The sequence below is a fragment of the Molossus molossus genome, unplaced genomic scaffold (genome assembly GCF_014108415.1).
Source record: "Molossus molossus isolate mMolMol1 unplaced genomic scaffold, mMolMol1.p scaffold_m16_p_1, whole genome shotgun sequence".
NCBI lineage: Eukaryota > Metazoa > Chordata > Mammalia > Chiroptera > Molossidae > Molossus > Molossus molossus.
Window position 1 is genome coordinate 162,931,911 of NW_023425344.1, and position 15,672 is coordinate 162,947,582.

Sequence of the window (15,672 nt, forward strand, 5' to 3'; positions counted from 1 at the left end):
AGCCCTTTCCCACGGGCCCTCGTGTACCTTCAGAAACATGATTTGGTTCCTTAAAAGAGGCCTAAGCAAACAGTGTGCAGAACATAATCACCCCTCAGAGGTCGTCAGACTTACCCTTGACTGGAGAGAGGCCGCAGAGAGGAGACAGGAAGCTTATTCTCATCACTCCCTTCAACATTCAGTGGCTGACCAGAGAGTTCTCCATTCCCAACATGCAAAGACCATCTCTTCCTCAGGGACAGTGGACATATCAAAAGAACCCCTCACCAAAATAGTTTTCTCAGCAAAGGTCCTTACTCAGGCCAAAAGCAAGAACAGTGGCAGCTTGTTCTGCCGGTTCAGGATATATAGGGACCAGCTATGTTATAGCATCTTGAGAAGACACAACCTCCCTGCAGCATGCTTCTCTCATTTCTCTAACTTTTCGCAGGATCAGAGGTTTCTGGATCAGAAATGTTGGCCTGCCTCTTGTATTAAACATAGGCTCCTGGACCTGTCCATGCCGTGTAATAACGCTATGATATAACGCGGAACGTGAATGGCGTCTGGACCACTTGACTGATGATGGTTGGCTTGAAAGGGGTGCTGATTCGGCGAAGCTGGATTCTTTGCAGCATCACTGAGGTTCTGGGTGGAAGAAAGTGCCGTGACTTTTGGCAGTTACCTGCTTCTCCCTGTCCTCAATGACTGCAGAACAGCATTGCCCCAGAGACCCTCTGACACGGCTACTCTGACCAGAGCAGGACAGTCCTGTTTGGTACGAACTGCTGGGAGAGTAGCCGAGGCTGAGCCCCAAAAGGCTGAAACCACGATCTCTCCAGAGCAGTTTCTTCCGTTGTCTACTTCATCTTCAACTTACTTCTTCCCTTGGCTTCTACAGTATTTTGCCCGTTAATTTTATCTTTGAGCATTCCTTATTCTCGATGATCCTCCCATATTGATACTTCTCAGGTTTGTGAGCTAAGATCAATTTCTTTCTCATCCTGTCTCCAAGGATCTGAGTCATTCTAATCAACATAGTGTGGGTTTCTGAATTCCGAACCTGTACCTTCAACGCCACAATTCTTCCCTGAACGCCAGACGCATTTCTAAATACCTGCAAAGTATCTCCAACGTGGTATCCAATGTAAACTTTATATTTAATATGTTCAAATGTGAATTCGTCCTTTCTGAAATGGCTATAATGTCTTCTAATAGCCCCATCAATCATCCAAGCCCAAACCTAGGATTATTCAATCAGTCTCCAAGTCCCAGTGATCCCATCTGTTAACATCTCTTCTAAATAACTCTACATCTAGCTTCCTATTTACTACTGCCTAGTTCGGGCCTCATCACATGTGCTCATACGACACTGTAGCAGGAATTCTGGCTCACCTCCTCTTCCCCTGGCTTCGATCCAGTCTCTGTCCTGCTGGCGGAGTGAACTTGATGTTGCTTACTCTTCTGCTTAGAAAGCCTGAATGGTGGCCCGAGACCTACCCAGAATAAATTTCAAATCCCTTAGAAGAAGAGATAAGTAATTCAAGAGTGAGTAGCCACTGGGAAAATCAACTCTTCTGCCCCATCTCTCTAGGTATAGATCTTGTCTGCAGTTTTAACATACTTTAGACCTACTGTATTCAAGTATCTCAGAACAAATAAAATTCCTCCAAAGACCCATTATAATTTTTGTTACATTGTAACAATACATAATAATTCATTGTTATCCTGCTATAAAGACACTCCACTCACATTACCTACTCTCCACCCCTGAAGTCTATTCATTCGGCTCTCCCCAGGTAGTGCACTTCAGTTGGCTCTGTTTAGGGACTTTTTTCCAGTCTTCATGTGTTGTAGTTTACTGCAGAACCGTCTTGTTTAGATAATATAGAAAGAAACTAGAACCCTTATTCTAATACATCCCTGGCTTATCCTGACCAAACCAGGAAGCTACATTGAGATGGCTACTTGCAATGTTCTTACTCATGCCTTCAAGTGTCCTGTTTGGCTTTGGCCATGTTTCGCTTTGAAAGCTTTCTTCTCTACCAGAAACTAGCTGCCGTGCAAGACAGAAAGACTTCACCACACTTGCCAACACAGAGTAAATAAAGGTAAATTCTAGACCCTGAGAATGGTTCTGCTCTTTGAGCGGATACCTGCTCCTAATTGGCCTGAAAACACTAGTGTGAATGATAAATGCAAATAATTCAGTCAGATGGACATGTGTTTTGACAAGAATATTTATTTTGTTATTATTGAAAAATACACAAAGGCAAAAAGGTGGCTTCGCTGCTGATTCTCCATAGGCAGTTTACATTTCTAAGGCATTTAGGTTTAAGAGTAGTAGGCGTGCCTGGGCGCGTTTACTTGAGTTTCGACATACTGAGGCACACAGGGCAGATACAGGGTCCAAAAATATACAGTAAAATTCTCATGCACTTGTGTCTTAGGATTGTATATCCATCCCCCCATGGCTCCATCATTGTCTTTTTCCACATGAGTTTTGGAGTTGTTCATAGAACACCAGTAATAATCGACTCTTCAAGAGTTTGCTATTCAGGACACTGACGGGACACACAGAACAGAACCATCTCGTGGATGGGTTCTGCGGACTCTCCTCAAGGGGAGGCTCCAATAAGAAAAACACCGATTTGCAAAGGCACAGTGGAGATGGGTTTAATGGATTAAATATAACATGAATCATTCACAATAACACGTTTAGTGTTTCAGGGACTTTTGTTAATACAACACAGTTGGTCACACAAAATACAAATGCTTCTGTTGATTTGTCTTGGCAACTCGGATACATCAACAGTGCTAACAGTTTAACAGCTTTGTTCTCATCTGACAGAAAATAATGGCAGTTCTGCAAGGCAAATGTTAAACCTGACCGTATGCATTTATTAATTCCACAGTGTTTTGACAGATGAGAGGGGATGGAACTCAGAGGACGCTGACACGCTCGCTGAGGGCTCTCATCTCTGTTCCTTCGGCCTCAGGACTGTCGCTGTGACTTGCACTTGGATTGATCAGGTGTGTGGGGTACTGCAGCCCCTGCTCGTCTGCGTACTGCTCCCACCTCAGGTCGTCGCTCTCATGGGTGATGTAGCGTTCCCCGATTTTGCATTCCAGCTCCCGTAAATCTAACCAGGTCTGATAATCCTGACGAGGAGATTCCAAAATATTAGCACAGAGATGACTAAAACTCATTAAAACACTGTTTCCTGTGTTGACAGTTCCCACAACTGATGGGTTACCCTTTTCCTTCCACTCTAACAGAGTTCTTTCATCAGGCACCGTGAAGTGACAGCAGCCGCCAGACCCATCCTATCTGCCTGAACTTTACAAATGCACACTGTTCATGTGACGTGCACACTCTGTATGTCATGTGCATCAGAGGGTGGGCGATAATGCTTGCAGTCAAGCAATTAGAAGTGCTGGTATTCCTTTGAGATTTAATGACTACAAATGATCCTTCAGTATTCCGGAGCACCATTTTTCTAAACTTTTAAGTTCAATGTGAAAATAATATATATTTAAGAAAAAGCAAGCACATCCCCACACATATATTTGCCATGCATTTGTTCTGTGAATATTAGTCTAGGCTTAAAAAATACAAGAACAAGTACAGTGCATGACCAGGTGGGCACCTACTTGGACATTTATCACAATTGCACATACACATGATTTGGAAACTGGTCCTTGGAATTTTTTTTTTTTGTTTGGTGTGTGTGTGTGTGTGGTGGGGGGTGTTTCTCCTCTGTTAAATTTTCCTGATAGGGAGGTTTAGGAACACTGAATTGTTATTAAGTCCTAAGCAGTTGCATTCATTTTGGCAAAAATATTGGTATAAGAATTATACTTTTAAAAATACGACAAAAGATTTTTTCACACAATATCAAAATCTTAGAGATACTTAGAAGCTCATTGGACTGAGGAAATAGCCAATAATTGATTTTTACCTGTAGCCAAGGGTGACTCAAGGTCTTGTCCACGCTATAGCGCTTTCTCATTTTTACTTGCAGCAAGTTATTGATAAGATCAATGGCTGAAAAGGAATGTTAATTATTGGTGAAAAGAGAGGACACATCCAGAATGTATCATAATTCATTTACAGTTTATCTCACACAGTTCATGCAGCATCGTGACAGCAGGCACTAGGACCTGGAGAAAATGCATCTTGCGAACTCTAAAACCTTGATCCCATTGTGGATGCTGAAAAATCAAATTGGAAACCACTGTGGAGGAGGGCATGAGTCTTTTGTGAGTATGATCTAACTTTCTTTTGGTTTAGTCTGTAATACATTTTTCTAAAATAGAAGTTTTATTTAAATATGTATCATGTAAATAGTTCTTGCACTGATGGCAAGATAAAACTAATATTCAAGAGAAGGCATTTACTAATTTTGTTGTTCGGCGTGTTTAAATTTAGAATACACACAATAGGCTTCACAGTCTTGAATTAAATGATCGACATTTGCATACTACATTTAAAAGGAAAAATATAAAGCATAACATAGGTCAGGACTCATGATAAACTTACAGCCTAAAAACCAGTGGCCCACCAGGAAAAGACTTTTGTCTCTTTCACTGGAAAAAACAAAAATGCATTAAGTCCCCAACTTCCCCAATCATTAAGTCTGGAATCAGGTGGCTTTGACGCTAGTGTTTGGTCTACGCCAGCACGTATGCTTCTGACAACACAGACTGTCATAGGAGGTCAGGGGCCACCTGGAACAAAGACCCCCTCCTTCAGTCAGAATGAATCAGAATCCTTCTCTTACAGGCAAAGAGAAACGATTCCTACAGCCCTTTGGCAGTCGAGAACTCTCCCTCTGTCTGATCCTAACACTCCAAACACTGGCCTGCACGGAAGGCTGGAGAATCCAACCCTAAGAATTCTTTGTCTGCAGAAGGGAAGGCCAGTGCAACAGCACACGTTCTGGGGCGCCTGTGCCGCAGGCCCTTGCCTGAGCTAGGGTGCCCGGGAGACAGAAAGACCCCCGAGAGGAGAGTGCTGGCGGGATGTTCCCTCCCTGAGCTGTGCATTGGGCAAGGGCTTGAAAACACCCATTCCCACGATTCACTCACTGGTGAGCAAAGTGCACCTTCCACTCTGGCCGCTGTGAAGTCACAGAGCAGACTGGATGGGGGTGAAGGGAGAAGGGGTGAAGGAAGAGCTGGGGTGCTGCTGTGCGCTGGCCGCTGGCCTGGCCGTAGCACTGCGCTGCCCTGGACCCGGCAGGGGACGGACACCTGCTACTAGTTTGGGTCGTTCTGAATTCTGCAGTCAGGAGGGCGGGAGGGCAGGAGCGCAGCACAAGGCCCGGGATGTGCCCAAAGGGGCCCCGACAGGGAGGCGCAGGGCCTCGTGGGGAGGGAAGTACCGCAGGAGGAGAAACTGGAAGTGTCTGAAGGGAATGGAACATATGAAGATAAATATTGTTCTGCTAAGTGAAGCCCCGGCCATTAGTCTGCCTACGGCCACAGTACCCAGGTGACCTGAATAGCACAGCAAGAAAAAGACAAGCTCCTCAGAGAGGAAATGGTTTAGGACGTACATAGGGAAAAAAACAAAACAAAACCTAGAGGGAAGGGGTGTGTGTGTGTGTGTGTGTGTGTGTGTGTGTGTGAGAATTTATAAACCTGTTTGGTGGCTCTTGGGAGCAGGAAACAGAACGAGTGAACTATTAAGTGCTCGAGCCTGTAGTTAAACGTTGGGAGTCTGGTGCTGCCGAGAAAATAGGTGCGTCAGTGAGTCTGAAGCTCCAGTCCACGGGTCAGTCTTTCTGGAACTCTTCCAACATCCTTTCCATTCATTAAGGCACACATCCCAGCAGTGACTGCGCCCTCCAAATGCTCTTCAGCAAAGCTATTTCTCAAAGAAATTATACAATGTTTTATTTTTCCTAACGATGTTCTGTTTACTGGCCACATTCTTCACATGTATGCATCCATCATTCATTCACCAAATCTTCTCTAAGAAATTACTGTTGGCGATCATTTAGGGGAAACAAATCTGGTCCTCTGAGAAACTCCCTATCGAGTTGCAAAGGTGAAACATGCAAACACACACACACACACACACACACTAACAAAACACACCATTTTGAATCTTTGACCTTTAATATTCTACTCAAAGGGAAAAACGTTTTCTTCAGCATGACTAGTTAGCTTCCTAGTGACTCTCTCCAGTGGTCCAACCGATTTCTATGTCAACTGTGTTGCACAATACAGGCGACGCGAATTATTTTCTCCTATAGTGGGCTTGAAGTTGTCCTTTTATAACTTACCCACATGAAAACGATTTATGTTCTAGATGCCATGGGAAATTTGACTCTATTCTATGTGACAGCTCTTCAAGACTTGAAGACAGTAATTCACCTTAACCTCACCTCCGTCAGTTCCCTCAGTGGTCCTTCAGATGCCCCCGTTTTCCTGTGCACCCTTATTTTAATGTTCCCCAGCTGCTGTTCAGTGTTCCTGTTCACTCCGGACCAGACTTTCCCTCATGACTGTCAGCTTCATTTGTACACATCGACATTATTTATACAGCCTAGAACCTAGAGTTTTCCTTTTCATTTCAAACATTTTCATTCATGTTCTCAGGCAGTCCTTATAGTCCTATGAAAGTAGTTATTATTTGAAACTCCAACAGTCACGGAAGTTGGTCAGAGCCAGGCAGCACCCAGGTGACAGAGCTGAGGCTGACCCTGGGGACTGGCTCCAAGCACGTGTCCCCAAGCACTGCGGCACACGGCCGACCACACCATGGCTCACTACTACTAACTGATGACAATGTCAAAAATTAATGTTTCTCAATAATTAACATTAAATTCTTTTTAGTTATGCTTTTCCACTCTTTTATGCATTAAAATGCATGTATATATTTATATATATGTACATATTATACATAACTTTACAGACAAATATAAATATGTGGCTTAAGCTCAACATTTCAACATTCAAAGACTATTCTCAATGTGATGAGATCCGCTCCTATCATAGGGACGACTTCTCTTAGCTTTCCACCACTTCCAAACTGAAGGAGCCTACTGCTATGTCATTATTAGGAAACTGTTTTCAGAATAAGGCTTGAACAGAGGGCTTGATGGCTCTATCATTGATCTCACTCCCAACTGTCATGACTAGAAATTGTTCTTTGAACAGGCTGATAAACAAGCAATAATGTTTCCTCCCAGGAGCCTCCCATCTACTCCATATGTTACCATCTTCACCAAAGGCTGCTGTGGCAGATTTTTTTCAAATGTATTATTAGAGTCAAGACACATCCAGTCCTTGGTATTATGCATTCTACCAATCTGGCAATTCTATTTAAAAAGAAAATACAGCCTGGCTGGTTTGGCTCAGCGGTTAGAACATCGGCCCGCAGACCAGAGAGACCCGGGTTCGGTTCTCGCTAAGGGCACATGCCTGAGTTGCGGTTTGTCCCCAGCCCCGGTCATGTGGGTGGCAACCAGTTGGTGTCTCTCACATCAATGTTTCTCTCTCTCTCCCCGCCCCCCTCTCCCTCCCTCTCTGTCTGAAGATAAATGCAAAAATGTCCTCGGGTGAGGATAAAAAAAAATACAAGTATTCTGGAGTAACAGATTCTAGTAAACTAATATTGACTAATATTAACTTTTAGTTATTTTCTTCTAAGTGCTGGAATGTATAACCTACATGTTTGCAAACTATTCAGTCCTTCCTACTAGGATTCTGTCAAGGGTAAAACGTTCAAGTTCTTGTTGAATGATTTCAGAGTCCATCCTCTCCCCCTTTTAGAAATTCAAAAACTCCGGCCTGTGTCATCCTGGCAGCTCTCCCATTTAATCCATGAGCTACTCACAGGCACTCACAGTGGCTCGAAGAGCACCTCTGTTAGCTCTTCAGTATGCGGGATGTCCAGTTCTCAACACTGACTGCATCTCCTAGTCGTCACTGAATGTCCCCTTGTGCTACCTCTGTGCCCCAGGGCCAGCTCCCAGCAGAGGCCACGGCGCACAGTGCCCCAGCTGTGCAGGGTCCACGCGGAGGAGGCAAAGTCCAGACAGTCCCGAAGCAGGCTGACAACCAGAAAGAGAGTCCAGATGGGGTCCCCACCCCAGTTCCAAAACTTAAATTGAGACTCAGAATTAGGATCTAGGGGGAATGTGGGAGGACATGCCTTTGAAAACGAGGCACTGGAGGGGCACAGGGAGAGACCATGGGGAGGACATATAAAAACGGGCCACTCGGTGAACTTCTCTCCAAAACAAAGCCAAGGGGAAAGTGAGCGTGCCTGGGCGGGGGGAATAGGAAGGGAAGTGGAGAACCGCGGCAGAATGGAAAGTCAGAGAGAAAGCTGCGTTGGCAAAGCAGCCACCAGGATGCTGGTGCCCAGGGCAGGGGGAAGGACTGCCAAATCCCAGGTTCCCTGGAGCCCCCCAAGGATCTGGAGCCCCCCAGGAACAGGGAGCGCCCCGAGGAAAACAGAACAAAACAGGCAGTGCCCGGGGCAGCCTTCTCTCCATGCGAAACATGAGGCCAACTTTCACGGAGAGGGTAGAACTGTTTTCTGATTGTCCCTGCCCAGTTACTCTGGGAGCTGGCCGTTCTAATACTGTTCTGAGAGTTCTGGCATTTATCCTTAAACTCATTCCCATTTTCCCATATTATTAATAAATTGTCCTATATCCAAGCTTCCTGAACATCTTGGATAGCCATATTGGGGCAATGGAAGAAGTCTTTCCTTTTCCTTTCTTTCTTCTTCTTTTTAAAAATACGTTTTTATTGATTGTCTAGAGAGAGGAAGGGAGAAAGAGAAACATCGATGTGAGAAACATCAGTCAGCTGCCTCTTGCCCGCCCCCTACTAGCGATTGAGCCTGCAACCCGGGGATGTGGCCTGACCTGGAATTGAACCAGGACCTCTTAGTCCGGGGATGACACTCGGTCCACCAAACCACACTGGCTGGGCTCCTTTTTCATTTATGTTGAAAAAAATTTAAGTAATTGTATAGTTCAATTCTTCATTTTTAAAGAATTTCCTATCCCTCATGAGCAAAGAGTTTTGTGCTTTCTAAAATAGATCCGCACTGTTTTCTAAAAATTAAAAAAAAAAAAAAAAAGAAGAAGAAGAAAATCTGTTTTTGGAAGTCTAATGTTTCTTTTCTTGCTACAATAAATTCTTGGCTAATACAGTTACTTTCTCCCTAACTTACTTATAGCAATTTCTCTCGTTGTCCCATCAGTTGAAAGACTGAAATGTCAGGAAAGCGGAGAGAAAATTTTATCAAGCGTCCTCTTTTACCAGAACGGGTCTTTCAGCAGATGTGGGGATTGCTGAGGTTCTGTGTAGCCTGTTTGCCAGGTGCACAAGTATATCTGAACAAAACCAAAATTAAATGGTGTGTGCAGGTGCTGAAGGGCTTTATGTTTTACTATGAAAAGAAATATTCTATCCGAGTGTTAATTGTATGGACTCCATTTTCTTCTGGTATCAAAATACAGAATTATCTCTGAAACTGTGGAAACTATGTTGCAGTCATTCTCTACTTCAAAGCAAATAACATGTGTATGGACACAATAGATTCTGTGTATGTGGAAGGTTCATTTGCATGCCATTGCTAGGGCTAAACTGAATGGCATCCAAAGCTCGGAGAAAATCCGACAAAAAGAATGGCACTGGACGTGTCTGAATACATAAAAAGTCCCTTAGGTTACACCTCTTAGTCATCCTCCATTCCCCATCTTTTACTATTTTAGCACATGCCGTTCTTCCCCTAATCTCTCCACTAGATTTTAGCTCCTTTAACATCACACAGATTGTGTATTCGTTTTTGCACATAAGTTTCATAAATATTTAAAATAAAATACATCATTTAATGCATTAGAAAAGTGCTTGCTAAGCAGCATCTGGTAGATTGACTACGTCAATTAGAAATTTAAATAACCATTTTCTCAGCTCTAAGATTTAATATCCACATTATGTGAATATGGTGTGCACATTTTGGCTAAAAATATTCTTGGATGGCAGGACACCACAACTCCTCAAAATGTAACAGGTCATAGGATCAGCAGCTTCCATCAGAAAATTAGAATAATGCTGAGAATATTTGCAATACAGATTGGGTTTATTTTGCAATATTTACTTCACAGAGGAGAAATTACGGTGAACCTCTGGGACTAACCTGTTTTGTCCACACAGAGTACTTTTTACTTCTATTTTTCTCCCATACTGTCTTCTGTCTAATGCAAATTATTCAGGTACACATTTCCAAATAAGAAACCACATCAGAACCATCACTCCAGCACAGAGTTCCTTTCCATTCCGCCTGCCAGGGTGGCCCTCAGTACTTCTCCCTTTAGCTGGCTTCACGTGGCTGGTAAGTTGTGTGTTTATTTTAAAAACCATTTTGCAAAACCCTTCACATTCCGGCTCCCAACCCAGCAAGCTGTTGCCGGGCAACACTAACGGGGACGCTCCTCTCGCGGGCTAGACCAGAGCCTGCCTGCTGCAAACAGGCGGCTGGAAGCCATCCTCTCACTGGGACCCAAGTCAGTTACCGCAATCCAATGAAGTGCAAGACCTTTAGAGACTCGAGCCCAGGTCTTTCCTTTTCCGGTTCTTCCAGAAAGTCCGTCTGTCAACTCCTTTGCTTTCCATTCCATTTCACTGCCTCTCGGGGACCAGCAACACAATTTTGGAAACCCTGAACCGTTTAAACACAGCACACAGCAGCCCCCAAACATAAGGTTTTTGTTTTTAGTTTTCTTTTAATGCCGACACTCCAGCCAAAGTTCAAGGTGTTGGTGGTTTTAGAAGTGCCTGAGTATTGCTAACCTGTACAACCATGGCAGGGAGTAACTGTGCTCGGCATTGCTTCTCAGACTGTGGCAGGCATCCGAGTAACCCAGGGATCTTACGCTGAGGATTCTGACTTGCTAGGTCTGGGGCAGGACCTGAGTCTGTAGTTCAATGTCTCCAGGTGGAGTCCCAGAACACACTTCGAGCAGCAAGGGGCTAGAGGTTTGAGAACAGTGAAAGTAGTTAATAACTGTTTAATAAGGGCCCCTGAATAGATGGATGTAAACACAGAGAAAGGTATCTAATCACAGAGAAAGGTATCCCCCCTCAGCCCCATCTTGTTCGGTATTCTGGGAGAAAGACACACAGAAGTTCCAGGACAGCTCCCCCTCGGAACATGCCGACAAGCTGCCTTATGCAAAAAATTCCAAAATAACTACAGGCTGAAGCTATGGGCCGTACTGGAAGAGAACATTTAACAGGGACAAATGGCACCAAGTCCTCTATTTAGGTCCCTCCTCCCCACCCACCGAAGAAGGTCTAAGTATAGAATTGGAAAACCTGGCTAATCAACAACATGCATGAGAAAGAATTCAAGGTTCCACATCCACAGTGAACTCAATGCGAATCTACTTACTGTCCCCAAAGCAAACGTCAGGCTGTGTTGTGCTAAAAGAAATGTGTCCTTTCCATCGAGGGGAGTGGTGGCATCACTTTACTCTTAGACTCACCGAACCCCGAGTCAGAGCCGTTTTGAGGTTTGGTTCAAAGAACATCGACAAAGAGGGAAGTGTCTGAACCAGAGGGAAGAGGAGGTTGAAAGAAAAACTGATTGCCAAGGACAAGAAGGCTCAGGGTGACAGGACAGCTGCTTCCGCACGCCGAGGTAAGCTTGTAGCTGTAAAAAGGACTGGGCTTGTTCTCCCAGTGGGTACAGACATTCTGCTCATTGTGCAAGGGTCAGATTAAGAAGAAACAGGGCTCCTCGTGAAACTGTATTTTTTCCATCACGGGAGAAATTTAAGAATATTCTGGATAAATGTTTGGTGGATTGGCACCGTGGAGCAGTAGAGGGGTTAGATAAGATTCTTACCAGCCTACATTTTGAAACATTATTCGTTGTTGTCATTGTGGGGGAAAGCAAACTTACAGACTACTTAAACTTTGCTGTTCCTCTAACCTAATACCTCTACATATATTCAGATGTGAAATTTTTATTTTATAATTGGTTTTTATAGGAAACCTTTCAATTTTTGAGCACTTATAATGCCAATGGTCTTGCTAAAATTTCCTTTGGTCAGTTTCTCTCTCTCTACAAATTATTTGTTAGAGAAAATACCATTAATTTCATTTTTTCAAAATAAACAATTCCTGCCTGGCCAGTGTGGCTCAGTGGATTGAGTGTCGTTCCATGGACTGAGAGGTCCTGGTTAGATTCCTGGTCAGGGCACACGCCTGGGTTGTGGGCTCGATCCCCAGTAGGGGCGTGTGGGAGGCAGCCGATCGATATTTCTCTCTCAATCCATGTTCCTATCTCACCCTTCCTCTCTCTCTCATAAAAATCAATAAAAACATATTTTAAAAAATAAACAATTTCTTTCCTGGTGGGAATCTTTTCAGATATTAACTCATTTGAATTAAAAAAAAAAATCACTCTACTATCCGATATTACTTTAATCATTGTTTGCCTTTGGCTTATCATTTTAAAGATCCTTAGAGTTGAACAAAATGCATGCTCTTATTATTATTATTTTTTAACAAACAAAAGCAATCTCAGAATTTCAAGTAGAGATAGTTTAACATGTTAAACCCTAGTAGAAGTTCTGACCCAAAAATTCACTTTGGTGCATCAGTTGGGACAGACGCTCCTGGCCCCCAGTCCAGCACTGGGAAGCTGTTCACTGTCCACTGGCCAGTCCCCTGCAGCTCCTACATCTGACAGCGGTGCTACTATGTTGACAAATAAATCTATTCATTAATATTCAGCAGGCTTGCTGGCTGTTACAAACACAGTTTAATTATTAAAATGAGAATTGTCTTTCTTTTGTTTCTCATACCATTGGATTTCTGGGTCTCATGGATGCACGGCTTATTTTCAATGAGGTTATTTTTTGTTTTGAACAGTATGTAGAGGAAAACGGACCTACAGCTGGCTCCCTTTCATGGCAAAGTGCTACTTCCAACTCGAGTGTTTAGTGTTCTGGAACACTGTCGAATTTTGAAAACATACCATGCGGAATGGTGCTCGGCTTTTATTTAGCTTTGCTTTGTGTTTGTACTGGCTGTATTTTTCATCTCCAATTTCTGGGGGGAAAACACACTTGTGATCAATTTTATTTGAATTACCACATTGAATGACAAAAACTGCTTTTAAAATAAAATTTAGATGCTTTGATACATTCAGTGGTATATGATTATAACCATTCTGTGCCTTGAAATGCCGTACCTTCCACACTGTATTATAAATGTCAGCAGAGCACAGAGGCCAACGAGAAGCGTTAGGCGGAGCCATGCTAACCAGGGGAAGGCAGACGCAGAAATACTTCCACCAAGACTGTGGAAGCGCAAGGTGGAAGAAGTCTGGGACGCTGGGGCACCATCACGATTTGGTCATTTTGAACTAAAGACAAGCTATAGGATTAATACAAGAACACCCCCACCCCCGTTTTTATATGTGGTATGTCAAGGCTTCGTGTCTGATCGAGTTCTTGATAATACTCACTGACTACGTGACTCTGAAGTGGCGCAGTGACATCACAGCAGGCGCCCCGAGGCCTGGTGCTTCTTCAGACTTCACCCGTGAACACGGAAAATGATCTCTGCGGGGGTCGGGGCTCATTGTGAGCCAATTTCCGAGGTTGCCTCTGTGTTGATTACTGCCTGCTTGCCTCTCTAATGGCACATAAAGGGATATCAAAACTCAGAAGGAAAAAATCAGTAATTTCTCCGGGAATCTTCATGGTCTATTACCACGCAGCTCTAACTGAACACAGATTCCACTTGATGATGGAAGTGTGGCTTTATTCTGACACATGCCTTCCCTTTGCAGGGTTGCCTCAGCTCTCCGAGCAAGAGGACTTGCAAAGTATATCTCACGTTATCAGCTCCACAGTCCACACCTGGGTCACTTCTCGCCTCCTCCGAGAATAAACTCTTGGGAAAACAAGGGCTGTATAATAAAGTCATACATAGAGGAAGTTTAAGATGTGTCTTAGGATCTTAAGCAACTGACAGAATGTAGGAGAAGAGAATTCATGTGACTTTGCCACTTGAACACTCTCCTTTGAGTGGGCAGAGATGGGTTGGGAGCTCTCCATCTGCCCAGGCCTGATTTAAGGACTGCGGATGTAGAAAAGGAGCTAGAACCCGCCAGCTCTTCAGTAGATAATGTTCATATCTAAAACACTGTATAGATGCATCATCTGTTTATTTAAATTTTTAGACAAAGTTTAGACCAGGCTTGAAAGAATTCAAGTTATACAAAAGGTTATACTCCATTTATTACCTCTTTCCTTCCATGCACTTTTGCTCATTTTACTATTTTTTTTAAAGGGTCCTATGCACCTGGAAAAAGACTCTAAATCAACCAGTAAGAAGAGTTCTAAATGAAAAATAAAACCTCTCTTCTCATTATTAGACCTGCTCTCCAGAGATGGCCTTTAACTACTGAAAACATTTCTTCTGATTACCTCCATACCTTTCAATCATAAACGCAGTATCTTCTGTGCTTGATTCAGTAACTTTCAACCAGTGCTCCTATGTGACCAATGCTAGTCTGCGATTTGTTAACTGGTCTGTGATGGGATAAGTATAGAAAGTGACACTAAATCTTTGGAACCTTTATAGCATTTTGACATTGCCGTCACATTTTTATTATATTTTATTATACCGGGTTGGGCACAAGTATGTTTTCAGTTGTGAGTATGTGAAACAGTTTACTCTTGTGTTATTATTTGTTAATAACTGTATTATTTTTCAGACAAACCACTGTAAACCTACTTTTGCCCCACCCTGTATGTAGGGAAATTAAAATAAACTAGAACTGGTCCTTTATCACAGATAGTTTGAAAAGAACCACCTTAAAAAAGAAAACAAAATACAGATTCCCTTAAATTGACAAATATAAACCATTTGAGTTCAGTTTTCTCTCTTTTACTGTCCTCATCCTTCCCCCAATTACGTTAGTTACAGTAAGTTAATGCGGTGGCCACCTCGGGAATTCGGAACAGTCCCTGGCACACAACATGGGCTATATGTACACGTGGATATGCAGCATTTACTGGAAAGTATGAACTCAGGACTAAGTCGTGTAGTAAATCTTACAGTAAACACACACACAACCCATTCCCCTAGGCAGAAGGCAGGTGAATTCTGTGGGATAAGGGTTCTCGCAGCTCTGACCTCCCCTTCCCGGCGCCGGGGAAGTTTCACTATTCACTTCTTTTGCATAATTATAGTGAAGTTAGACATGCTGGTCTGAAGGTTATCTAAAATTTAAAATCAGTAAACAATATGTGGAATAATTTATATAACTATTATTAACGGCTGACTACAGGATCGTAACACATATCCCCTGTAGCCTATAACCCTATAACCTGTGATGTCGAATGGCTAAATCTGTGCCCACTCAAAGGCATTTTCTTTTTTTGTTGTTGTTCAGATAGAGTGGGAGGGAGGGGGGGGGGAGAGAGAGAGAGAGAGAGAGAGAGAGAGAGAGAGAAACATCGATGTGAAAGGGACACATCGAGTGGCTGCCACCTGCACGACCGACCAGGGCTGGGGACAAACTGCAACCGATGTACGCACCCCTAGTGGGAACTGAACCCGGGTCTCTCCGGACCGCAGGTTGACGCTCTAACCACTGAACCAAACCGGCCAGGGCACTCAAAGGCATTTTCGAGTGTT

The 15,672-nt window shown here is 43.4% G+C and overlaps 1 protein-coding gene across 1 annotated transcript in view; it reads right to left on the bottom strand.

Moving 5' to 3' along the window:
- Nucleotides 1-2,318: 2,318 nt before the first annotated feature.
- The window catches only part of PRKD1 (protein kinase D1), a 154,668-nt gene continuing 141,314 nt past the window's right edge, over nt 2,319-15,672 (bottom strand). Inside the window, exons 17-18 of the mRNA XM_036265975.1 lie at nt 3,942-4,027; nt 2,319-3,141 (exon numbers count right to left, since the gene is read on the bottom strand). Of these exons, the coding sequence (XP_036121868.1) occupies nt 2,923-3,141; nt 3,942-4,027 (305 nt within the window). The 3' untranslated portion in view covers nt 2,319-2,922. The remainder of the gene's footprint in view (nt 3,142-3,941; nt 4,028-15,672) is intronic.